The 27,042-nt window shown below is 51.8% G+C and overlaps 1 protein-coding gene across 4 annotated transcripts in view; it reads right to left on the bottom strand.

Annotated features, from left to right (window-relative positions):
- The window catches only part of SH3PXD2A (SH3 and PX domains 2A), a 225,695-nt gene that overhangs the window by 151,493 nt on the left and 47,160 nt on the right, over window positions 1–27,042 (bottom strand). For 3 of the 4 annotated variants that reach the window (XM_037064009.1, XM_037064010.1, XM_037064012.1), the window contains one exon: window positions 26,921–27,001. In XM_037064009.1, coding sequence (XP_036919904.1) covers window positions 26,921–27,001 — 81 coding nt within the window. Of the gene's footprint in view, window positions 1–15,902; window positions 16,071–26,920; window positions 27,002–27,042 lie in introns of those variants that run through there. The other variant, XM_037064011.1, reaches the window with a different exon arrangement.

Below are 27,042 nucleotides of genomic sequence, written 5' to 3'. Positions count from 1 at the left end.
GAGGGGGGGTAGCACGTGAGAAGCAACCACACATTGATGTTTCTCTCCCTCTCTTTCTCCCTCCCTTCCCCTCTCTCTAAAAATCAATAAATAAAATATTTTTTTAAAAAAAGACTATATAATCAGTCTCACACTATGGATAAAGTATTTGATAAAATATCCACCTATGATTTTTAAAAATTTAACAAACAAGGATAGGAATAAACTTTCTTATTCTGAAAATGTTTATCTACCCAGAACAATCCTCAGTGAAAAAACAAAACAAGGATGCTACCCAGTATCACTACTTCCATCCTTTATGGTATGAACGATCCTGGCTAAGATATTAACACAAGAAGAAGAAAGGAGAGGCAGACAGATTGACTGAAAAGGAAAAAATAAAACCATCAGTATTCACTGCCAATATAAAGTTACATACAAAATCAAAGAGAACCCTCAAGAGATGCGTACCTTTGGACCTAAAGGGTGCTTACCCCTTATTTAAAAGAAATGACCCCTGGACGGTCTAAGACACTAAACTTAAAGGAGAAACTAACATGAACAAGTTCCAGAAAGGATGGTGGTGATGGCTGCACACCAGTCTGAATGTACTCAATGTCATCGAACTGTACGCTTTTTTAAAAAGGTTAAAATTGTTAAAAAGGTTAAAATTGTAAATTCTATGTTATGCACATTTTACCACAATTATTAAACCATTAAGGGACTTCCAGCCAAGATGAAGGCATAGGTGGAAACACTGCCTCCTTGCACAACCAAGTTTAAGGACAACAAAGATTTGGAAACAAAAATACAACCAAAACAGACAGAAAATTGAACTGTACCAAAGTCTGACAACAATAAACCATTCATCCAGACAGGTAAGAGGGGCAGAGTCAGCGGCTGGCGGAGTGGTGTTGAAGCAGAAAAAAGTGGCTGGACCGACCCAGGCGCGCAGGCGGCGGTTGGCAGATCCCAGGTGTGGGGTGGCAACGGGCGGACCCAGTGAGGGGGCGGGGAGGCTGGCTGACTGCGGTCACACATTCACGCGCAGATAAACCAGGTGAAGGAGCAAGCAGTGAGACAGAACGCGCCACCCAGGGCCCCAGAGACAGGAATTAAAGCCTAAAAGTACCAATTAGAGAAACTTTCAGGGATTAAGGTGCCGGGAGAGGGTCCCAGACCCACAGGGTTCTAGAACATACACAAGCCCAACCATCAGGAAACCAGCACCAGAAGGGCCCAATTTGCTTGTGGGAAGCAGCAGAGGGGACCAAAATCCGAGAGTGAGCAGAACAAATGCCATTGCTCCCTCTCTGACCCCACCCCCACATACAGCCTCACAACCCAGAGACTGGGTCGCCCCGCCCTGGTGAACACCTAAAGTTTTGCCCCTCATATGTAACAGCGTGACCTGACCGAAATATTATGGCTCAAGCAGAAGAACAGCTCAAAGCCCCAGAGCCAATACTTCTGAGTGACCAAGAGATAGCCAACCTATTGGATGCATAGTTCAAAACACTGGTGATCAGGATGCTCACAGAACTGGTTGATTTTAGTCACAAATTAGATGAAAAAATGAAGGCTACACTAAGTAAAATGAAGTAAAATGCACAGGGAACCAATAGTGATGGAAACAAATCTGGGACTAAAATCAATGGAGTGGACCAGAAGGAAGAAAGAAATGACCAAACAGAAAAGAATGAAGAAACAAGAATTCAACAAAATGAGGAGAGGCTTAGGAACCTCCAGGACATCTTTAAACATTCCAACATCCGAATTATAGGGGTACCAGAAAGGGAAGAGGAACAGTAACAAGTGGAAAACTTATTTGAACAAATAATAAAGGAGAACTTCCCCAATCTGGCAAAGGAAATAGACTTCCAGGAAATCCAGGAAGCTCAGAAAGTCCCAAAGAAGTTGGACCCAAGAAGGAACAAACACACCAAGGCACATCATAATTACATTAGCCAAGATTAAAATGAAGGAGAGAATCCTAGAAGCAGCAAGAGATAGGAGGCAGTTTTCTACAAAGGAGTTCCCATCAGACTGTCAGCTGATTTCTCAAAAGATACTTTACAGGCAAGAAGGGGCTGGAAAGAAGTATTCCAACTCATGAAATCCAAAAACTTACATCCAAGATTGCTCTATCCAGCAAAGCTTTCATTTATAATGGAAGGGCAGATAAAGTGCTTCTCAGATAAGGTCAAGTTCAAGGAGTTCGTCATCATCAAGCCCTTATTATATGAAATGTTAGAGACTTATCTAAGACTTATTATATAAAATGCTAGGGACTTATCTAAGAAAAAGAAGATTAAAAAAAGATGAACAGGGAAAGGACAACAAACTCACAGTTATTAATAACGACACCTAAAAAAAAGCAAACTAAGAGGACAGCTAGATCAGGAGCAGAACCACAGAAATGGAGATCACATGGCGGGTTAGCAACAGGGGAGTGGGAGGGGGAGAAGGGGGAGAAGGTACAGAGAATAGCATAGATGGTAGGGAGAAAATAGTTGGGGAAGAGCAAGAATAGTATGGGAAATGTAGAAGCGAAAGAACTTATGACACATGGACATGAACTAAAGGGGGGGAATGGTGGGGGAGGGGTGTGCAGGGTGGAGAGGAATGAAGGAGGGGAAATGGGACAACTGTAATGACATAATCAATAAAATATATTTTTTAAAAACCATTAAGTTTTATTTTATGTATATTTTACCATAATAAAGCGAGAACAGGGTGAGGGGAGGGAGTAAGATCCTAAAGCTGCAGAGTGTGGAGATGCCGCTGAGCATGGCCGTGGACGAGAAGGCATCGCTGACATTCCTGTCACCCCAGCAGCAGCCATGGGAAGAGTATGACACAGAGCCTTTCATCAACTCTGAAGCCTGGGCTCCAAACTGCGCCAGCTGACTCAATGACCCTTTGCAAGGCACTCATCCTTGTCCACACAATCGGGGAAGAGGATGCCACTCGCAGGGAGGATATGAGAACCCCAAGACGCTGCTGCAGTGTGTTCCATAAACAGAAAGGGGAGGCGTAGGCATGAGGCAACATGGCAGTCACTCAGAGAGTTCCAAAACCAAGGGGAGTTTGAGGATGGGTGCACAGGAGGGAGCAGACTTTCTTGGCAAAACCACTACAGCCTTCGGGGCACAGAGTTCACACTCCAGGTGTCCCACTGTAGGCTGCTCCCAGAAGCCAGGGAGAGAGACAGGAGGCAGAGAGGACCTGTCCACCCAGCCAGGAGCTGCACGCGTGGGATGCCCTGGGTTGCTGGGGCATGGGCCTGCACCTTGCTGAAGCCCAGACACAGCGTGCTGGGGGGCACACCCAGCTTTGAGGCGGAGGCCAACCCAACTTCCGGAAGTCCTTAACAAGTCAAAGAGGTCTTCCTTGACCATTTTCTAGAAAGCATGCAAGCCTCATTACTGCAAATCCCTCTCCAGTTAAGTCATTACCCGTGACGTCCCATGCACAGCACTGGTGTGACTCAGAGAGTGTCAGTCACGGTCTGTGTGTGGTCTGACTGGGAGCTGGGAGAACCGGGCACAGGGGTTTCCCAAGCACCGGTAGGTGTCAGCCTGCGGAGAGGCACGAAAAGCATGCCACAAGAGTTCAGGGAAAGACAAGTCAGTGTGGCCAGAGTGAGCAAGGCACACTTCTGAGACGAGGACACAGAAGAGCTTGGCCTTGAATAAAGGATAGCCGTAGAAAAGGGAAGATGGCTTTCCAGAGGGAGGAATGGCGACTACAACGGCTTGGCAGTTGGAGGCTCGGGACTGCTAGATGACGCAGCCAGGTTGGAGTGAATGGACTTGTTCATGAGTTCCACGAAATGCCACCATGTGTCAGAGGTGATGGGACCCAGGGTGGAGGCTCTTGACACTTTATTCCAGTGATTTGCAGATGACTACATGGTTGGCATCAGAGCCGGGTAAGAACAGATACCCACAGGCGGAATGAGAGCGTCCTAAAGCACTAGAGACGGAACAGGGAGGAGAGTCATTTCCAGAACTCACCTGGAGAACAGTACCGCATGTGGGTGGAGTCTCTGGGGTGGGGGTGGGATGGCAGAAGAGATGCCCCAGATGCCTACCCAGATGCAGCTGGGTCTGGTAACAGATTGGTCATTTGCTCTGCTGTCAGAAATGGCATCTGCTTTGCTATCAACAACACTGACTGAGGTCGTGTGTGTGTGTGTGTGTTTATTTCCCCACTATATTAACTTGTTAGGGCTTCTGGGACAAAGGACCACAAACTGAGTGGCTTAAGCAACAAAAGTTTTTTGTCTCAGTCCTAGAGGCTAAGAGGCCAAGATCAAGGTGCTGGCAGGGGTGGTTCCTTCCAAGGGCCATGCAGGAGGATCTGTTCTCTGTCTCTCCCCTAACTTCTGATGGTTTCCTGGCAATCTCTGGTGTCACTTGGCTTGTAGAAGTACCATCTCTATCACTGTCTTCATCTTCACATGGCTTTCTCCCTGTGTGCCTGTCTGTGTCCAAATTACCTCCTTTCTCATAAGGACATCGGTCATTAGATACAGGGCCCACCCTATCCCAGACTATGACCTCATGTTAACTAATTGCAGCTGCAAGAGCCCTATTTCCAAATAAGGTCCCATTCTGAGGTCCTGGGAGTTAGGACTTCATATTGGAATTTGGGGGACACACAAGACTCCAAACGGTAACACCAATGCACACCAAAACCTACTATTAAAAGAGAAAATACTTGCCCATATTCTCCTACCAAAAGTCTCTTCCTGAACTCACAGTGGTATTGACACAATATTTCGGAAAATGTAAACAATAAATAGTGCACAGGTAGTCGGATCTGGATTCAAATCAGTTTCCTCATCTGTAAAATGGGAACAGTGACAGAACCTGCCTGATAGGGTGGGTGAGGGGAATAAATGAGACAATGCGTGCGAAGAGCTTGGCACAGAGCCTGGTACAGACTAAGTGCCCCATAAATGTTGGCTGTGATTGTCATTACTGTCCTCATCATCACCCCTGTTATGGCAACAGGCTGTGTCCCTAATGCCAGAGAAAGTGCCTGGGAAGCTACAGCCCTGAGATCAGAGGGGCAGTAGGGAGCCCACAAAGGGAAGCTGAGTCTGTGAGGTGTCTTTGCCAGGCCTGGCCTGGCTCTGAGTGTCTGGGGTCCCCATGGGAGCTGTCCAGCTGGTGTGCGTGGGCCTGGCATAGGGAGGGGGCCTCCAGCTCTTCCAGCAGCCCATCTGTGCTCAGGGGCTGGTTGGGCCATGCTTCACATCAACATACTGGGGCCCGGGATGACAACCCAACACTCACAGTGAGACGCACGCAGAGCGAAGAAGGCAAAGGTGTGTAGGACAGCGCCATCCCAGGGGTCTCATTCTCTGCCCCCCGACCATGCTGACCCAAGCCTTCAGAGCAACAATATTCAATGGGAGTCAAGAGAGGAAGGTGCCCGTCCAGCCTGCAAAGACTTGCTGGGCAACTGAGGCAAGTGACTTGGCCTCTCTGGGCAGGCATGGCCTCGTCCATGAAACACTTGCCCTATCTCCACGGTTGTTGGAAAGATCCAAGGAGGAGACACGTGAGAAGGTGCTGCCAAGTGCCAGATGCAATTATTCCTATTCAAGTTCTCCGAGCCTTGATGGTTTATCTGTGAGATAGGGCCAGACTTATTCTCTCCTTCCTGGGGGCTGGTGAGAAGTTAAAAAGAGAAAATGTGTATGTAAAGCATTTCACCATATGCCAGGAGGCGGGGGAACCATGAGAAGCAGATGCCTCTCTTCACACTGTCTTACCCCTATTTTAATGCTGCAGTTAGTGATGGAATGCTTGAACTGTGGGGTCAGAACTGCAGCTTATTCCCTCCTAGCTACATGACCCAGGCCGAGTCACTTCACCTCCCTGGGACTCAGTTTTCTCATTTGTATGATAAGGATGCACACAAACAGCCACCCCATGGTGGTGTGTGGAGTAAATGAGGTAACACAGGTGAGCACGGTGCTTGCCCTACAATATGTGCTTGATAAACAGGGTCAAGGTGAAGAGACTCCAGCAGTACCTTCCTGTTCCTGGTGCTTTTGGAGAGCTGTTTGGGACTGTTGGCCAGGGCACCCAGCCCTCGCTGTCAAGGCTGAAAGGATGTCAGGGTCCCTCACCTGCACCTGCACAGCCTTCACTGTTTTAAGGGTCTTGCTCTTTGTTCCACCACGAGTGCTTGGCCAGGAGGAGAAGGGCATGATGCTAGAGCAGCCGACCAACGGGGCTGGGCCAGAGACCCTGGACTCGGTCAGCTTTGAGCCTGGCTTCAGGGAGAACACGTCGAGCTTTCCCTGGACTCCCAGAGCCTGAGATCTGGCTTCCTGGCGTGCAACTGGAGCTACACCTCATCCCCTGCAACTCCCCGCTGTGTCAGCCCCCGGCTGCTGGCGGACCCTTCTTTCCTCTCATCCCCAGGAAGGTGCAGGGCTCTGGGGGCTCGGAGCTGGGGCAGGAGAGTGAGTGCTGGGCTGTGTGAGAGTCATCTGAAACTGGAGGAAGAGCTTGGGCTTCCTCCTTGGGCATGAGGAGCCCTGGAGGACGCTGATCAGGAGTAACCCTGAGCAAGTGGAATTCTGGGAAGATGAATCTGCCCAGGGCATAAGATGGAACAGTGGTGAAAGAGACATCTGTGTGCGGGGCAGATTGCTGAAAAGATGCTGGTGCCAGCCCAGGGCATCAGCAGCAACTTCGCCACAGAGAAAGAGGCCAGCCTCAGATGGGTTTGACCGTGGGTGTGTGTGTAGGGGTGTGTTTTCCAGCAAGGTCCTAGCTAACGTCACCCTGTTCCCTCCTGGGGGTCTCTAGCTCTCCCCTACCTTCCACAGAGACCCCCAAGGTTTCTAAACCCCCACCCCAAAATTTCCCAACAATTTCCTCTTCCACGTGGACCTCCAAGGACCGTCCACAAAGAGCGCAAAGCCTGAAGAAGGCGGAGAGGGAAAAAAGGAGACCAAACCTCCACCGTTATTCCTGCTAAGCCACACCCCCCATCCCAGTGTTTCTCCATTCCTCTCATCCTGATGTTCCCCGCAAATGGCCCAGAACTGCAGCCCCCAAAGTGCCCCTGACACCATGGGATCAAATTCAGGCCAGAGTTTGGGACAAAGATAGCACATTCCTGGCAGAGACGAGACCAAGACCAGCCTGCTGTCCGGGCAGTAAGACTGCAGCACTGGTCCCCTGACACTGCGCTCTCTTGGACAGCAGCCAAGTGGGGCACTTGTAATCCATGGTCCGACGTCTGTGCTTCCTCCTTCCCCTTTTCCAAGCAACCCCTTTCCCCACTTTTTCTCAATTCCAAGTGGGTCAGTGTGCTCCCAGGCCCTACCATCATCCTTCCCTCCACCCATGCAAAGTCTTGTGCAAAAAGGAAAAAAGAAAAAGAATAGGCTAAAGAAGAAGGCTGGAGGCTGGGATCACGGCTCTTCCCTGTGGCCTTGCCCTGTCAGTATGGAACCCTCGCTTCCCAAGAGCTCGCCTCTCCTCTGCTTGGGAGTGAGCCTACCGCTGGTGCTCAGCACTCACAGTAGCCGGGGCCATCCTGAAACTCAGGAGCAAGTGCTGAATGCTCCCTCGAAGACACTGGAGGCTGTGAGTGAGGCCCCATGCTGCTGGGTGTACCTGGCAAAAGCCAGGTAGGCCCATGGAGTTTTGGCCAGGAGGACCATTACACCAAATGACTTGTGTAGGTCACCTGCCTGCTCGCTGCTCCCCGCCCCCAATTCTCTCCCTTATTGGAAACTTCATAAGGTAGGAGATCGAAACCTCTTCGAAGGTTCTGGCCAGGAGAACACGCAGTACTATCATCTCTAATGCTGCTTCAGTCTGCTCCAACTGATGGTTCCATCTCTGGCTTCACACCCTTAGCTGGCCCTCCGCCTCCCACGGGGCACAAGTCTAATTCATTACCTGCAACCTGACCGACCTCTCCAGGCGTACATCCCACCACTGCCGCACATCTCCACATACCATGCAGCCTGCCTGCAGCCCCGCCCTCCCCGACGTAACATGCTGCCCCATGGCTCCGTGCCTCCGCACGTTCTGTTCTGCCTACTTGGAATGCCCCACCCCATATGCTCTCTTGCTGTCATCACTCCTGAGGCCTTTGTGCCGGTCTGTCCCTCACTCGCTCCCTCCTCTAGACTGCTTCTGCCATTTGGTCACACTTACAGACCTGCATGCACCACCATATTGCAATCAGTTGTTTACACACCTGCCTCCTTTCAAAAGGCTGTGAGCTTCTCATAAGCAACATCTGTGCCTTGACACGCCCACTGTCAACCACAGTCTGACATGCAGCTGGACACACAACTCGACTACATTTCCCAGCCTCCCTTGCTGAGAGGTACGGCCCTGTGACTAAATTTTAACCAATGAACTACGAGCAGAAGGGATGTGTGCCTCCTCCAGAAACCTGTATGATGTCCCCACAGAAATTTGGATACAGAGACCCAGGGGGGAGAGAGACACTAGATGAGAGAGTCTGGGTGCCTGAATGATGACCTGGAGCACAGCCCCCCAGTAATTTTGTGTTGGTTTTGATCTATGACGTGAGCAGAAAAGACATCTATGGTACTGAGTCCCTGAAAGTTTGTTACACAGCAGGCAGCCTATCCTGACTAATACAAAGGAGATCAGTCAAGGTCTGTTGAATCAAATTGAAAGAGGGAAGACAATATAAAATGCAGAATCACCTGGATCCAATCGAGTCAGGCATTACATTCCCACATGACTGGACCATTCCAAAAGCAAAGCCATCACCCTTCTTCCCCCAGCCGTACCCCCCAAATCACACACAGTGTTGAGCGTGCCAAGCATTCCCCAGTTAAGACTGAAAAGGGTGGGGACTGAGGACTTGCCAGCTGACCTGTAAAAGGCACCATAAACAAATGATCCCCAGCTTGATATCCCGGTTCCACGAGTTTGCAGAAGGCACACAAAGACACAAAGTTGAACTGTAGGGAGGGGCCAGCTCCTCCTCACACAGGCATCCACAGCCCTGACACATGGCCATTCGAGCTCACAGGAAGGCTTCTAATGACAGGAACCCACCATCTCTCCGAGACAACCCACAGCCCCACTGGCAACTTCTGAAAAGCACTGAAATGATGTTCATCACATGGTCCAAATCTGCCAGACCAAATTCCCATCTAGTCACACAGGACTATGGCCAAATGGGAGAAAGACCACACCTGCACAGAAGGAAGAAAAGGAAAGGAATGGAGAAGGACTCCAACTGTCCCTTTCCTGTATCTATGCCCTCGCTACTCAAGGTATGATCCTGACAGTAGCCAAATCATCACCTGAGAGCTTGATGGAAAAGCAAAATATTAAGCCCCATGCAGACCTGCTGGATCAGAATCTGCATTTTAACAAGACTGCTAAGAAGTTGGTGTGAACTTTAAAATTAGGAGGCCTTCACGGTTCTTTGCCACACAGACTCCACTCAATCTTTAATGAGTGCTCCCCAAAGCAAGGTGCACCAATAAGCTAAGACAGGCGCACGGTAGGAGGCTCAGGAGCTAAGCAGTAGAACTTGCCTTTACAGTGGAGAAGGAGGGGGCGGGCCCCTCTACCCCATTCCCTTACACAGCAGCCCCTCCTATCCGCCGTTTCACTCTCACAGAGTCGGTTACCTCTGCTCAACCTCCACCCCAAAATATTGAATGGAAATTTTCAAAAATAAACGATTCGTAAATTTTAAATTTGTGCCATTCCGAGGAACGTGAGGAAATCTCTCGCCTCCCCGTCTGTCCTGCCCGGGCCGTGACTCATCCCTTCGCCCAGCATGTCCATGCAACGTGTTTCCCGCCTGCCAGTCACTGAGTAGTTGCTTCCCGTATCAGCTCAGCTGTCAGAGACAGAGAGAGAGAGACAACACGCACATACCCTTTATCACAGTGTACTGCTATAACTGTTCTATTTTATTAGTAGTTATTGTTGTTACTCTCCTACTGTGCCTAATATATAAATTAAACTTTGTCATGGGTATATATGTGTAGAGAAAAAACAGCATATATACATAGGCTTTGGTAGTATCCGTGGTTTCAGGCATCCACTGTGGGTCTTGGGATGTATCTGCCACAGACCAGGTGGGGCTGCTGTGCCAGTTCCAGCTGGCCATACACTGCTTTACCCATCCCTTGACTTCTTGAGCACCTGCCATGTGCCAGCCACTGATCTAGGCACTGCGAAAGCAAACTACTGAGCAGGGCCTGTTCTCCTGAAGCTCACACTCGAAAATAAATAAATAAATAAAAAGTAAAGCTCATCCTCCAGCAGAGATGAGGCAGTAGACAAGCAGGCAGTGTTGAACGAGATGATGACAGATTGTGGGGAGTGTAGAAGACAATAGAAGGTGAGAATGTGACCAAGAGTGATGGGGCTTTGGATGGGGGGAAGGTAGGGGCGGGACCTCTCTGAGGCGAGCTCTGTGAGGAAGTGGTCAAGAAGGCCTCTCTGGGCGGGTGCACGTGAGCTGAGGTCCGAGTGCCCAGCGGTCAGCTGCTTGAAGATCTAGGGAAAGGGAGCTCCAGGCAGCAGGAACAGCAACGACAATGATCCCAAGGCAGCACTGTGCTTGGTACTCCAGGCAGGTGATTGGCACGCTGAGAGCCAATGAAGGGAGGATGGCAGGAGACAAGCCCAGAGGGGCGGGCAGGAGCCTACTGCACAGAGCCTGGGGCAGGGTAAGGAGTTGGGAGTTCATTCCAAAAAGAAAGGGAGTCTTTTGGAAAGGTTATAAACTGGGTTGTAACGTGATCTGATTTATGTTTGTAAGAGATCACTCTACTTGGTGGGAAGACAAGAGCATGAGTGGGAAGGTCCCTGAAGAAGCCACTCAACTGCCCAGGTAGGAGATAACGGGGCTGGACCAGGGTGGGGACAGAGCTACATTTTGGAAGGGGGCAGAGCCGAGCTACCTTTTGAGGGAGGTCCGAGAAGACGCGCACTGACTTGCTGTTGGGTTGGGTATGGGACATGCCCACCAGGTTTGGGGTGGTCCCAGCTGGGTTTGAACCCCTTTGGCACCTCAGGTGCTCGTAACAGCTGACCCAGGTAGCCCAAGGGCCCTGATCTGGCCTGATGACATTGAGGGCCAACTCGATGGCTTCCTTCCTGGTCACCAAGGTCAGCCACTTAGCCCACAGGAGTCTTTTCTTAGGTCTTCTTTCTGGAGGCCCCTCAGGCCAAGGACCTCCTAGTGCCTCTTCATGTTTGCAGAAAGTAGGACCCTGATGGTAAAAGGGGATAGTCCCCCAAAGCAAAAACTAAAACTCGGGCAGAGCTGCTGGAAGTGGGGGCTGTGAAGCAGCCAAGGCAACAAGGCAAGCCACCCAGGGCCAGCCTCGCCTTCCCAGGCCCTGTTTCAGCAGGCTTTCCTGGGGCGGGAAACTTGACTCCTATCGGGGAACCGGGAAATGTGGTAGGACAAATCCCCCCACAAAGCCTGGTGTCCTCTAGCCAGCCAGGCGCCCAGCTGCTGGATGCTTGCCCAAGTGGCAGCCCTGCTGACCCAGGTGATGGCTTCCTCTTGGCGACCTCATAAACACGGCAGCGTCCCACCTGGGATGAGGTGTGGAAGGAGGAGGACGTGCAAGGACAGAAGTGTGATCCTGCCTGAGGCCTGCCGGGGTGTCTGTGTGCGGGCCTACCTCCCCCTCGGGCTCCATCCTGCATACAACAGGGATGTCCCTGACCTTGGCTGTGCCCTCCGAAGTCCTGCCTCGCACCTTCACCTGCCAGGACTGACTTCTCAGTCCACCTCCTAGCCCTTCTCCCAGGTCTGCCTCCAGTTCCACCTTCTAGTAAAACCCAAGGTGGGAGGAGGGGAATCTAGCATTTATCTGACATCTCCTCTATCTGCACCACGTTATTTCTTTTTTAAAAAGGGATCTGACGCCGAATGTGGCAAAAGGTGAACGTCTGTTAACTCTGGGGTGTGGGTCCGCTGATGCCTGTTAGAGTCCTTTCTATAGGATTGAAACTTTCCACAACTAAGAATAAACACTGCGTTGGCCGAAAAGTCTGTTTGGTTTTTTCTGTATGATGCCTCTAGTAGTGCTTAGTTGTCTTTAATGTCATTCAAAACAATTTTGTTAGATTGTATTGTGACAGCTGTCATATCAGTGTGCATTAAAAAAACATCAAAATGGGTGAATTTTTGCGTAGCTATATTAATATTGAAGGAGGAAGAAAATACGCAACATGTTCGGCATGTTATGCTTTATTATTTCAAGAAAGGTAGAAACACGACTGAAACACACAAATAAGATTTGTGCGGTGTATGGAGAAGGTGCAAAGCTTCTGTCGGATAGACCCGTTGAAGTTGATAGTGATCAAATCGAGACATTAACTGACAACTATCAACGTTATAACATGTGGGAGACAGCCGACACACTCAACATATCCAAATTGATACAGTTATCAGTGAAAATAAAAAATGTGCCTTTTATTTTACGGAAAAAGCTGCACGGACTTTTGGCCCACCCGACAGAAAAGAAAAGCTGCAGAGATGAAAAGCAGTTGGGAGGGGCCGGAGCGGAGGAGGGAGGGAGCTGGGAAGATGCCTGGTGCAGGTGTAGAGTCGGGAGGGCTGAGAGGGGGGTCCGTAGGGGGCAGAGATGGGACAGTGACTAAGAGAGGGATTCGGGGAGGAGAAGGCAGAGGGAAGGGTCTAGAGAGGAGCCAGGTTTAGAACACGCTGAGGGGCAAGCACATGTGTGACTTATAAGTAAAAAAGCCTTGAATAGTCAGCCCGCAGGTCAGCTCATGTTCCATCTGTCTCCACTCCCTCAGCCCCACCCTGGACCAAGTGACTTGTCCGTGGCAGGCGTTCAACAAACTCGGTCAGGTCCTCACCCACCACCCACCCTCTAGTGGGTGACGGAAGCCCGGACCAGGGAGAACTGTCCCTCACTGGGAGAAGATGACCAAGGGAGGGCGGAGCCCTGCCCCACGCCTGTTCCTGATGCCCTACCTATGGAAACAGCTGGTGGGGTATTTTGGGGGCCCCTGTGACCCTACAAAGGGCACTCCCTCTCCTGGGCAAATGCTTACTGCTCAGCTATTTCTAGCAGGGGACAGAGGTGGGGCAGGCATGGCCACGGAGGAACAGCTAGCATGGGGTGGGGAGGGATCAGGTGATAAACAGACAGATAAGAACCAGGAGACCCCCAGTCCAGCCAGAGAAGAGAGGGAGGGGAAGGAGCAGCCAGAGATTCCTGCCCTCCACGTGCCCAGCTCTAACCCCAAACACCCTGGGTCCTCCTCTCTGGATGGCCTGCCCCCTGTACTCATGGGGCTGGGCACAGCATGGGACAGGGAAGTGACACTGCAGTCTCACATCTCTCAGGGAGGGGAAACAGGCCATGGGTGGCCATCGTGGGTGTCCCTGGGAGGCAGTGCGGACTTCCCATCAGAGGGCCACAACTCACCTGATTCCAAAAGGAATGTCTGGAGGGAAGCCCCTCTTGGGAGACTGGCAAAGACATATATACCAGCGCCACAGAGGCTGGGGAAAGGCCACAGGGACAGACAGTCACTCCCAGAGACAGGCCTGCATTCAGAGACCCTTGTGGAGATATAGAGAGACAAGCAGAGAAACTAGAGAGAGAGACCACTGCAGGGAGAATCCAAGACTCAGAAGCAGAGAAAAGAAAATGAACATCCTCACAGAAAGTGATGCTTTCTCGCTCTCTGCCCAACCCAACCCTTTACAGCAAGGGGCAGGGGGTCAAGGCAGCATCCATGCCTAGCAGACCGTCTGGCCCCACCTGCTCCGAGGCCTTTCTGGCCAGGGAGGGAAAGCACCCCTCTATTCTCCAAGGTGCCAGGGCCTCCCAGGCCACCCCTGCAGTGCTCTGGCTCATGTAGGGGCCACGTCCAACTTTTGACTGGCAACAATGGACAAGAGGGGTTCAGTGACTGGATTCCAGAACCAGGCTGCCCGATATCAGTCCTGCCCCTCACTGGCTGCCGGGAAGGTGGTTCTGCAGCTCTACCATTCTGCACCTTGAACTTCACAGCCAAACATCACAGGTGTTCTGAAGTAGCCCAGTGTCCCAGCTGCACCCAGAAATACATAAAAGAAAGGACAGACTTTCACATTTTTGAGCCCTCCTACATGTGGAGATTTCAGGTCCATCTCTCCCATCGTGGTCCTGCCCCAATGCAAGGGAGGGAGAAGGGGTGCACACAGAGGGGTCCCTCTACCCTCCCAGTGAGGCTCCCTCCTCACAGGCTCCAAGATGAGGCACAGAGCCCTGGAAACCTGAGGATAAACAACCCATCTCCTTGGGGAGCCAGACAGGTCGGCCTTCAGCAGAGATGCCCCCTCGGGAGACCGGCCGGCACTGTCTCAGGGGTAAGGGGGGAGAATGGCTGCTTGTTGTACGCAGAACCATCCTCTCTGCGGGCATCTCACCTCCAGCCCATACACCAGCCTCACGCTTCCTGTTTGGTTTGGGGTTGTTTTTTTTTTAAGGTATACCTGAATGTGGTCCATTTAGCCCCAGGGACCCCCCCACCCCAGCCCCATTCCTAGCCTCCTCCCCAGCCCCCCGCCAGCACTCAGACTTCCAGCATAGCTGAACTAGCCACTTTGTTCTGCTGGGCACCAGATAAACGCTCCATAATTAGTAGACGGAGCCAAACCCTGGCCTGGGTTTCAGGCTGTCTCCTGGCCAGCCTCAGAGCCTTTATTTGCTGCAGCTCAAGGGTGCCTAAGACCTGTTTATGGCTGGGACCATGTCCCCCTAGTCCAGGCTGAACAGACATAGTTGCACAGGGGAACAGCTGGAGCCCCTGTCCCACCCACCCCAGAGGGGCCAGAGGTGACAATGGGAACGACCACTATGCTAACCGCGCTCCCTAGCTGTTTCGGGTTCAGTGAAGAAGGTTCCTGAGCCTTGTCTCCTGGAAATCTCACAGCTGCTCTGGGCAGCTCGTGCGGTTAGAGCCATCTGCCAGATCGGAAGGTTGCGACTCTGAGAGGTTAGGTGACTGTCCAGGGTCACACAGCTCCTAAGAAGTGGGTGGGGCCAAGGCACCGCCCACAGAAGGCTGTCTGATAGAGCCCAACCTTCCCACCCCTACAAGACACGGCCCCACTGGGAAATTTGGGGATTTGGCACCAGAAATCCCACAAGCTCTCCCGAGAGCCTGCTGTCCCCCAGCTGTGGGGATCTCGGAGAATCTAAAATCTTTCTTCCTTGGCTCCAGCTACAATGAGGATATGAAGGAAACAGTGCCAACTCTCCAACGACTCCTACGGTGGCCTGGTCTGAGGGAACATCCTGAGATGCAGGAATCACAGCCTCTATAATCACCTGGGGGCTGAGACCCCGCTGGGGTGGCAGGCAGCTGGTGAGGGGAATCACTGCAGCTGGCCTGTCTGGGGCACCCAGCTCGGGGCAGTTCTCCTGCCGGCCGGGAGATCAAACACTTCCCTCAAACGAGCCGCAGCCCTGGCTCCCACAGCTCGCCCCAGCTGGCCCACACGCCTTGTTCCCTAAGAGTCAAAGCTAAACCAACTGTTGTCATCCTCAGGGAGCGTGACGCAAGGACGCCAAGACTGCCAGGCCCCAGATCCAGTAGCTGCCTCCACAGGCTGGCTTGGAGGCCCCCAGCATACGAGCCGGATGGCGGAGGTCTGCACCTTGGGCGGCTCACCCATTCGGTGCCTTCTCCCTGACTCTCCACCAGCTGGTAGCTCCAGCCCAGGCCAAGGCTGCCAGCCTGGCTTTTCCACCCAAGATGACCCTGAGTTTTCTTTTCAGGGTCCCCACTACCAAACCCAGTGCAGGGCTTGAAATTCCTTCCTTCAGTAAGGGAGTCGCAGCTGAAGGCTTCACAGAAGGTACTGTGTACACCCACACTCACACCACTCACCTGGCCACCACCAGAGGTCTTCCTACCCTCCATTCTCCAGTTTGGAGGAGGACACGGTCCCCCACCCGCTTTCCGGCCAACTTTCCTGCTGGTTATCCAAAGAAGGGTAGATGCGGGCCCAGACAGAACAGAGCTAACCGGGGACCAGAGGAGAAGGGAGGTGACAGAAGCGGCAACTGCAATCCGGGGCCTCCCAAACGTAACACTCGGACACACCCTGACATGACATCCTTCTGCTGGGAAAACAAGGTGTGCAGCTCCGGGTGGTCATGCAGGTGGCGTGGTCTGACTCAGACGCTGCCTCTGGCAGAGCTGGGGTTTCTTACCCAACCAGAGAGGCGGGCAGCGGTGGGCAGGGCATGTGGGCTAAGCTCCAGGAAGCAGCCGATCCGGTGAAAGAGCTGCTGTCCGACCTCCCCAGGAGCTACAGAGAAATCTTCCGCTCTGCAGAGGTATCTTCTCTCCAGGGAGGGTGAACGACACCCCCCCACACACACACACCCCTGGGAGCTCCTCAGTAATGCTTCCTGCCCTCCTCAGCCAAAAACAGAAAGAGGGCTTCAGGCTGGGAGGCTCGAACTCCAGGCTGGAATGAGCTAGAAGCTGGGCTGCCTGAGTTCCAGACCTGCTGTCGCTTGCAGGTCCTGTAATTTGGACGAATCGCTTCTCCTCTTAGGGCCTCGCTTCCTCCTCTGTCAAATAAAGGCAGTGAACTACACCAGAGGGTGGACAACAGTGTCATCTCAAGGTGCCATTGCCAACTGATAGGTAGTGTCTTCCTGAAGACAATTAGTCCTGCATTTCTAGGAAGATTCTGAGGCCATGGCTGGGTGCAGGAGGGATGAACACTGCCTGCCCTAGTGCAGGATGGGCACGTGCTGAGGTCAGACGATGACATCTGTCGTGGGCCTGAGACTGGAGAGCGGCAGCACAAGTGCCCGACACTCACCATCCTGCTTGATAATCTCTAGGAGTCTTCTGGGTGCAAAACCTACAATTCCTCCCCAGACTCCCCAGTGGACATGGTTAGTGCCGGTTGGCCGGCATGTACCTTCCATGCTGTGATAGGTGCACACAGCTGCTTTTTTCCCCTGAAGTGATGTGTTTGTCAGCCCTGCAGGACAGTCATTGAGGGAGTAGGCAGGCCCTAGGCCCCCATGCCCGCACTCACAAGACTTCGCCCAGAGGTCAGAGCCCATGAGCAGTGCCAAGGTTTAAAACCCAGAAGACATTCTCTCCTAACTTTCCCCGGTGTCCACAAAGGAGCTTCCCTACCTTGGTGGCAGAGGGAGCCTGAGTGACCAGCAAAGGGCAGCGCTGGCTCCTGACTTCCTGGTGCGCAAGCAGGGGTGTCCTCTGACAGGGCATTATGCCACTCCGAACTCCCTAGAGGTATGGGCCTGGATCACCTACAGACCGTTGGCCATAAGCACAGGTACCTAAAAAGGTGCTCACAGATCAAGAACTCATCTGCACAGGAAAAGATTCATCTGTGGGCTGAGTGTTGGGCAAGCTTCTCTCCTCTCTCTGCATCCTTAGGCTCTGGCCAGTGGAACATTCTCCTGATACAGCACCCCCACACCCCACTGGCAGTGGTTCTGGGGCCCTGCCCCCTTCTCTGGGGATTATTTCCCTTTATGTACGGGTGAGTGGAGGCCCTCCCCAGTGTACTCTGGGGACAGCCACCACCCCTCCATCCATTCTGGACCCGCCAGGCTCCTTGTGTACAATGTTGCTCCAGCCACAGTGCTGGGGAGACTGCACAAAAAGAGGTCGCCATACAAACTCTGTGCGGCCTCCACCCGCCTGGACAGGGGAAACACAACGTGCAGGACGCTCTGGCCGCACACCACGTAACTCCAGGATTCCAGCTCCCTGGTGAACTACTTTCCCTCCTGAGTGGCCTGCAGGTACCATCTCACCAGGCCCTCCCTTCCTGATGCTCCCTGGAGAACAGACTCCCCACAGCCCTCCGCTGTCCCCAGTCCACCCCAGCACAGAACCTACCAGAGGGGAAATCAGGAGACAAGAGGAAGCTGGGGTTCACCCCTGGGCCACAAGGGCCGGATGAAAGGAAGGGACTGAGACAAACGCTGGCTTCCAAGGGGAGGGGAAACCAGCCACAGAATCTCCAGGAGTCACAGGAATGCCCCAAGGGCCCCCCTGGAATCCCCCTCTGTTCTCTCAGGGATCTGAATGATGCCTTTTCCAAGAGCAAGGAAACACTGTCAACCAATAACTACTTTTTAAAAAGCAGCGTTTTCCTAACAGTGTTGCTGGGAGATAAGTGGGTTGATAATTATACTTTGGAGGTGAAAGTATTATCTGGAACACCCTTACCACCACCACCCACCTCCCACACCCAGAGGCAGACTGAGCTGAACGGTGAAAGTGAAGTCTGAATCAGTGAGACACAGGAAGGAGCCTCAGCCTCCGGGTTGGGTGGGGGTGTCCAGCTACCTTCCCTCGGAGTCCAGTTTCTAAGGTCTCCCTGGTGAGGTTGCAGCTTCCCTGCTTACATTTCATGCCAGTCATGATTCTAAGGACTTTCTTGACATGGGTTATCTCATTTTATTCTTAACCTACTTTGAAGAGCTTTTCTGGCTGTAAAACTTACCATGAGGCAGGTTTTGTATTGTCCTCATCATACAGTTGAGAAAACTAAAGTACAGAGAAGGAACTCAGCGTGGGTCACACACAGTGAGTAAGGGCTGGAGCTGGTCTTGGAAGCCGACCATCCTGGCCCTTAGGCACTGCACGCTACAGCCACGCCACTCGGAGTGTTCGGTCACGACACAAGAACCACTGCCTGATGCGATGATGCCCAAGTCACGTGTTCGGAGCACCATCTAAATCCTAGACTCCAGTTTGACAACGTACTATGGACAGCCCTTGGGCTCTGCTGTTTGCTACAATGAGTTCTAACCAGTTACACTCCATAGGAATGACCTGGAATGATGGTTCGGGAAATACGAAGCAATGCAATTTTAATAATTATTTTCACTTTCTTTCTCTGGTTAGGTATTTTGTTTAACCTGTGTGTTTTCTGTCCCATTACACAGTAATGACCATGAGAGACATATTTTATTTTAGACCTCCCACTTTCCCTACCTCCCCATAGGTGTCCTCCTAATTAGTAAATACTAAGGTTGTAAACGATGTGAGTTTCTGCTTCTTAAACAATCACATTACAAATAAGGCTAAGGTTCCTCCCTGACTGAGCCCCTTCTCTCACAGATGCCCCCAAACCACTTTCAGAGATAAATTCTATTACCAATTTGGAGGTCATCCTTCCAGATTTTTAAAAATATTGATACTTATACTGTACATGTACTTGCAAAAGACACCTCTTTTTGTTGCTTCTGAATAATTGCCGTCATACCATAAATACTGTTTTGGTAGTTGCATTAGGCACTCATTAACATTTCTGGGAAATCCACCCACAAAACTGAGGTCAATCTCATCCATTATGACTGTGGCGGAAAGCGGTGTGGGAATACCCCACTTTCCTTAGCAGTCTTCTGTGGCTGGTCCCTGAAGCTGCTTCCCATTTTCACCATGGCAAACAACACGGCTTTATGTGCCTTCCTGCGACCTCAGTCAAGGTCAAAATTCTCCTCTGTCCAGAGCGAGCAACCTCAATGATCCACGGCTCACCACACTGCTGGAGCTAGAACTGCCACACCAGGCACCAGAAGTTTCTAGAATGCTGGGTACCAAATTGTTCTCCAAACTTGGCAAGTACCTCCCCAGGCTGTGGTCCCCACTGGTCAATGATCCCAAACAACACAGAGCTTGTCTGGATGATTAAGAGACAGGGCCTGCAGGACAGACACCCCCCACTCACTTTCTACTCGCCCCAGGGTCGCCTCAGTCTGACCTCAGCTGAGGTTTGCTCTGGACATCAAACCAAATTAAAGCCCATATAAATTTGATGAATAGAAACATTAACACAGATCTCTACCTGCCAAGTGAGGGGCTTGGGCTAGAACTCTTCTAATTCTAAAAATGTGATGATCCTACAACTCTCCATAAATGACATCATAACATGCCCGGGCAAACACACACATCCACTTCGAGGCCAGCAATTAGCGACTGGGGATTATATCTGGTTCGCCCATCATCAGCCTGGCTATTGGAGAGCTGGAAAGGGAGTGTGACCCTCGGTGGGGTAAGTGGGCGGGGGGGGAGTCTGGAGAGATGAACAAGGAGGAGAGAGAAAAGCTCTTCAAAATAGGTTAAGTTTTTTAGAGCAAATAAGCAAACCTGAATAACCTTCTTGACTCCATCTCCCAAGCAGTGTGGGGGGCGCTAAAGGGTCTCTCCTGCCTCTGATCAAATATTGACCCTGTGCACTCCCGGGCCAGAGTTCGGACTAAAGGGCCAGCAGCACCGTGGAGCCAGTGTTTGCAGAGTAATTACTGTTGCAGTAACTGCCGTGTAGGCCAGATTGTGAAACCACCTCCGATGGAGCCTTCCGGCCCTTCCTCGGCGGGGCCAGGCCTTGGGGGAGACACTTGACAGTGAAGGAGCTGTTCGAGGAAACTGAGAGAGGCTGGAAACCTGGTCCAGCTGCCAGTGAGAAGGCGACTTAAGGGCATCTGTGGCCCTTCACCCTCCTCCTTCTCCCCTTAACTGCTCTTCCAAGGAATCTAAGCCCTTTACAACCAAGCAGGCCTCGACATCAGGCCTTGTCCTGACCAGCTCCCACTAGGACAGGCCTCTTTCCTGGTCAGATAGGGCTGAGTGGTGGATTGTTTTTAGAAGAAACCAATCTCCACTTGAAGACCAAGAGCCTCGCCTCTCCCTGTCCCCAACTTGACTTCGAAAATGCCCTTAGAAGCCCTCTCTGTAACTGACCTGGTTTTTAAAGAGGTGTTTGGAATACTGTTGAATTTGAATTGCTCTGTCAATGGGGCAAATCATGATGGAACCTGGTGTCCCTCTTCCTGCTGGGGCCCTGGAAAATTTTAGAGAGAAGCTGGGAAAGGACTAGGAGGTGGCAGAGTGCTCTGATCAGGCCTGTGTGTGTCCCGGACGGTCTAAGGCACCACAGTCCCACACCACTTTCCGGGAGGAGAGGAATGTTCTGTGTCTGCTCAATACTCAGCCTCTCGCCACTGCGGCTGTGGAACACTGGCAATGTAGCAAGTGTGACCACGGAACTAAATCTATGTTTGAACATTGATTCAATTCTATTTTAAAAATTTAATCTTTAAGATTTTTAATTGATTTAAATACATTTAAATTCAAGTAGCCATATGTAGCTAGTGGTTACTGAATCCTAGACACAGGTCTAAAGCCCCCAGAGGCAGGAAGAGGGGCTGGGTTCAGTGAGCAGCCCCTCGTGCGTGGAGGAGGCAGAACCACCAGGTCTGAAGGCTCCAGGCAGAAGGTGTGGAGCCGAGGGCAGGGCCTTGTTCAATTAGAAAGTCTTGCCCAGGGGGCTGTGGAAGACCGAAAAGGCTACTAGAATTGTTTACGTACATTCATGCATTTATCTGGGGAGAAAGCCTTGCTTTCATTAGAAGCATAAAAGCATCCTTGATCCCCAAAGTAAAATAATCTGTCAGATAAAACTTAACTTCTTCAAGGGAAACCTTGATCCAAAAGAATAAGGTTTCTGACTTCCGCCAAGATGGAGGCATAGGTGGAAACACTGTGCCTTGTCCCACAACCAAGTTTGAATACAACAGAGGTTTGGAGACACAAAGACACAACCGAAGGACAGAAAATTGAATTATACGGAAGTCCCACTACATCTAACCATTCAACGGGGACGGTAAGAGGGGCGGAGCCAGCAGCGAGCAGGGTCGGGCAGGACAGGGCCCCTGACCCAGGGGCGCAGGCAGACGGGAACCAGTTGGGGTGCGGGGCAGACCGCGGGCGCATATTCGCGCACAGTGAGACAGACCACGCAGGCCCCAGGGGGCGAGGGCTGACGGCGGTGGCACACTCGCATGCAGTGGGACGAAACGCGTGGGCCCGGTGACGGCAGCAACTGCGGCACCGGTGAGGGCCGTGGCGGCAGGAGGTGGACAGGACGCCATAGTCCCTCTTTGACCCTGCCCCCACATACAGCGTCACAACCCAGCGACTTAGTTGCCCTGCTCTAGTGAACACCTAGGGCTCCGATCCTGCTCCTGCTACGTAACAGGCACGAACAGCCCAAAAGATGGCCCAAGAAGAACTCAAAGTCCCAGAGCCAATAACTCTAAGCAACCAAGAAATTGCCAGCCTCTCAGAAGCACAATTCAGGACACTATTTATCAGGATGCTCACAGAACTGGTAGATTATAGTCACAAATTAGAGGAACAAAGTCACAAATTAGAGGAACATAGGAAGGCTAAACTAATTGAAATGAAGGGAGATGCACAGGAAACCAATAGTGATGGAAAGGAAACGGGGACACAAATCAATGNTAGCATTTGGAAGAGCATAAAAGAATATATGTATGTGTATGTATATGTATATGTATATGCACACACACACAATCTGTCTTCCCTCACTGATCTAGAAGACCCATAAAAGCAGTAACCTGGCCTGCTTTTGCTCATCACTAAATCTCCAAGGCCTGGCCTACTGCCTGGGGCATAAAATGCAGGCTCTTAAGAGCAGATAGACCGAGGGTAGGTGAATGGATGGACAGACAGAAGGAAGCAGGCATAAAATGAATGAACAAACTAAGAAATAAATTAGGGCCCTGGCTGGTGTAGCTTAGTGGATTGAGCGTGGGCCTGTGAAATAGGATCGCAGTTCGATTCCCAGTCAGGGCGCATGCCTGAGGTGCAGACCAGTTCCCAGCAGGGGACACACGAGAGGCAACCATACATTGATATTTCTCTCCCTCTCTCCTTCCCTCCCCCCTCTAAGATAAATAAATAAATTTTTTTAAAAAAGAACTAAATTAGGGACATACTTTACCCTGACGACTCTAATGTTCAAAAGCAGCCAAACCCCCCAAACCAGATGCAGGGGTGTGGCTATATCACTCTAGGCTGCTGACACCAATCAAAGCCACCCGGGCATCTTCTCTGTTCCCCCTCCCGAGAAGAACGCTTTCTCCCTCTTCATCCCAGAGCACGCCCCTTACATCTCACTCCGGTACTGACTTCACATACAGTGGACTCGGTTGCTGAAAGTCTGCCTTCCCCACAAGATGTGGACTCCATGGGGAGGGGACCGCATCCTTCTCCACTGAGTGTTCCGCGGCCTGTACCACTTCTGCCCTGCAAAGTGTGGCTATGCCGGGGGCCTTAGCACAGGCCGGTCCTCACTTACCCTGAGCCAGCCCGGCCCATTCACCTTTACACTTCCAGCCTCACCACTCACAGCCGCAGCAAGGCTGCCAGAGTTGGCGAGTGGAAACACAGGACACACAATAAAATGTGAACTTTGGATAAACAGGAAAGAATTATTTCAGCGTAACTATGTCCCATGCAATATTGGGGGCGTACTTATACTAAAAAAAGTTATTCGTTGTTTATCTGAAGTTCAAAACTAATCAAACATCTCATATGTATCTGGTGACCCTAATTACCAGTTAAAAAAGAGCGTGAGTGGTGGGAGTAGCCGGGGAACACCAAGATAGGTGGTCTTCCCTGCACAGCCCGAAGGCTCCAGCGAAGTGTGGAATGGGCAGTTAACGGGTTCTCTGTGGCTTCTCACCCCCACGCCACAAACAGCTCTCCGATGCTCCACCAGAGTTCGAAGTAGCCTACTGAGGACCCATGCATGTCACATGTCACGGGTCACATCAGAGAGACCCTGGCTCTCCTGGAAGCGTGTCCTCCCCCTCTTGCCTCCCTGCTGTCTGCGCCCTGGCCACACTGGTTGCTGTGGTGTGTGCCCGAGATTTTTCATTCCCTGGGATCTCCCGAGAGCATCACATGCAGAGCAGGGAAGTCCTGGCAGAAGCTTTGAAAATGACAACCCAGGTGATGCTTGGCTTCAAATCTTAGTTTGCACATAGGCTGGGAGCGGGGGCTCAGGGCCACTCGGAATCACTTTGCACATGATTTCAGGTTACATTAGAGAGCTGGGAGCCCAGGGCCTCCTTGTGGTACCCTGACCTCCACCAGGAGCAAAAGATACTATTTGAAGAGGGAGAAATTAAGGGAGGCAAGTGTGGGGAGACCCATGCTGGGGACAGGGAGGGGAGCTAGGGCTCCCTCAAAGGCGTATCCAGGTCCGCTGCAATGATCTGGATACTGTGTGTAAAATGAGCTGAACCGGTTCAGCTCGGCAATTCTTCACTGGGGGTTCACTGGAGGTCTGAGTACCTGACCCTGTAAGTGAAATTGTGCACACGTGCTCTTTTTCTGGGGAGAGCCACCAGAGTCACAAAGGGATCGATGGTCCCCAGAAGGCCCAGAACCGTGAGTTGATACAGCCAGCTTAGCAGCTTCCTCTAGGCTGACTTAGTCAGCCCAGGACTTGCAGGCTTCCAAAGTAAGGCTCCACCAAAAATGGGAGGGGCAAAACGATTCTGAGAATAGCCACCTATAGGCCACACCCCCATTCCCAACTGCCCAGTGGCAAGCTCCAGAGAGAGCTGGTGGCTCACAGGACTCTGACCACTCTGGCCCAGAGCTGCATCTCGCACAGAGGGAGGGTGAGGGAGGGAAACAAGAGAGCAATGCCACGCGGGGAGGCACTGAGCCCCAGACCCATTCAGCGGCAGCCCAGCATCCCTGTCCCCTGCTAACAGACAGGCTAGCGGGAAACTCGGTAGGGAAACCACGAGTTAGGAAAAAGGTGGATTCGCTCACTGAATCCTCACAACAACCCTCCTGGGTGGGTACTATTTGAATCTTCATTCTACACATGAGAAAGCAGAGCCTAGAGAAGTTTTGGAACCTATGTGGAGTTGCACGGTGACAGAACCAATGACCAGTCCCAGGCAACGTACCCCAGTACCTAAGCTCTAAGCCAACCTCTCAGAAAACTGAACTCCGTGGGCCACCAGTGCCCAGAGACAGAGTCAGCAATGACTGCTCTGTGTTCTTCTCCAGGAGCTGCCATAGTCAAATCAGTGGCCCTGGCAAATAAGAAAGCTTTCCAAAACGCACATCACGAAGTCATCACGCCATGCATTTTGTAAAATGGGCTCACAAAGACGCTACGCTTGGCTCAAAGGTTAAACTCTGAAAACCCATCCCAAACCCTTTCCCAACTGCATCGACAAGGGGCGATGACACATGCCCACAGGCCTGGCCACGCTCATGGCTAGAGCCAGTGTATCACACAAGCCACTCCGTACTGTGTGTCCCCTCCTGACACACAGGAAATAAGCCTTCCAGGCGAGGGAGAAGTGGGGGCAGCAGCATTCCTTTCTTGTGAGATTCTGTAACTAGGCAGGGGGTGGGGGAACAGAATAGAAAGGGGGCTAGAAAAGTTCTGATGTGAGCGTTTCTGCGGACTCTCAGACCCCATCTGGCTCATCAATGAGTCTTTTCAGGGTTCCCTCTCCCCAACTAAGTTATCATTTCCTGTCCAGCACACTACACCCATTGATGGGGTGTCAGCAAATCCCACCAGTTTATGCCGGAAGGACCCAAGGAGGTTGGACAGGAACGGAGGCGGGGAAGAGGAAGAAGACGGGAGGGTAAGGAGTGGCTTTCGATCCCCATTCAATGGGCTATTCAACCCCATATTGTTGCATTAAGAGAGGATTTGTAATACAGGAAGCTGGCTCACCTCATAGGTAATGTGATCAGAACAATGGGACAATGTCAGGTACTTGGGGACAAATACGCAGGCCTGGCCTCTCCAAGATGACTTGCCACCAAAGGCCTGCAAAGGAAGGACTGGGCCTTGGTTGTGAGAGCCAGGGGTGGGCGTCTCTTCTCGGTGTTTTTGTTGGCCTAAACTAGGCTCAGAGCCCCGAGGAAGAATCTAGAACCTCTCAGCTTTCCCATACCAGGAAGGGTGGCAGCCTTGTCTGGCGCCTGCCCCATACATAGGGGTGGGCCCCCTAGTGGCCATGTCTGAGCCCCAAGACTACCCTAGCCACACTAATTGGTCCAGAGAGGGCACCTGACCAAGGCGGGTCAATCAGAGTCTTCCCTGGGATTTTTGAATTTGAAAGTGGCAGACACTCGGTCTCTCTGCTGTTGGGAACCACAGATATGAAATTCGGGAGCTGTCGAGAGCCAAGTTCCTCGGGATACGAGGTAATGCAAGCTGAAGACAGTGGCCAGAGAGAGGCAGAGATAAGACAGAGGGAGAGTAACCTTGGTTTCAGGTGTTCCTGGGGCCACTGTCTCACATCTCCCCCCTCCACCCCCCCACCATCTGGTCCACTGCATGAGCTTCTCTGGTAGATCCTTTCAACCAAGTCTCCTTTTTGGCTCAGCTAGTATGAGCGTAAAACTATCACTGGTAACCCAGGGAGGCCTAACCAGACTAGCTGGCGTCAAGGGAGGTGTTTGCAATGGAGCCATGGATTCACATCACCGTCCCCATGTGAACTCGCCTGTGTATATCAGAGAGACACATGTACAGTCCACATGTACAAAGGGGGCAGCAACAGCCTTATTTGGTGAGACAGACACAGCGGTATGCCCCGTTTGTGTCTGTAGTTCAAGAAATTGCTTACTTTCTGTTTGTCTTTTCTGTGTGTTTGCTTTTCTTTTCCTGCAACGATGTGGTGGCTTGTGCCTCACCCTGGATGTTTATAGACATGTCTGCTCATGCACACAGCACCCACAGCCATCTTCCTGCCTCTCCACCCTGTTTTCCTACCAGCCAGGCAAAGAGGGTGACAAAGCAAAACCATGAAGACCATCCGAAGAAGCCAAAAAAGCCCCAAGTGTTTGTCTGCAGTGTCCTAAACTGAGCCAAGCCCAGCTTGCCCATCCAAGTTCCCTCGTCTGTCCCTCCGCTCTGACCCAGACTCTGGCCCAGAGAGCTCTGTGGGAGGTCTCTGGATGAGTGAGAGCCCGAGAGAGGCCAGCCCACCAGAGACTAGGGCCACAGACGGAACCAGGCGCCACTTGAGCTCAGACCGACTCACCTGCAGGTCAAAGAACTTGCTGTACCTCCGGTAGATGGTCTGGGACGTGGAGTCGGACCAGGTCACGTTGATGATGTACACCTGTGGGATAAGAGTAAGCACAGGTGAGTGGATGACCAGGG

This window comes from Sturnira hondurensis, unplaced genomic scaffold, assembly GCF_014824575.4.
Source record: "Sturnira hondurensis isolate 20B ecotype Veracruz unplaced genomic scaffold, ASM1482457v3 Scaffold0014854, whole genome shotgun sequence".
Classification (NCBI taxonomy): Eukaryota; Metazoa; Chordata; class Mammalia; order Chiroptera; family Phyllostomidae; genus Sturnira; species Sturnira hondurensis.
This window is presented reverse-complemented; position numbering and strand designations above follow the sequence as displayed.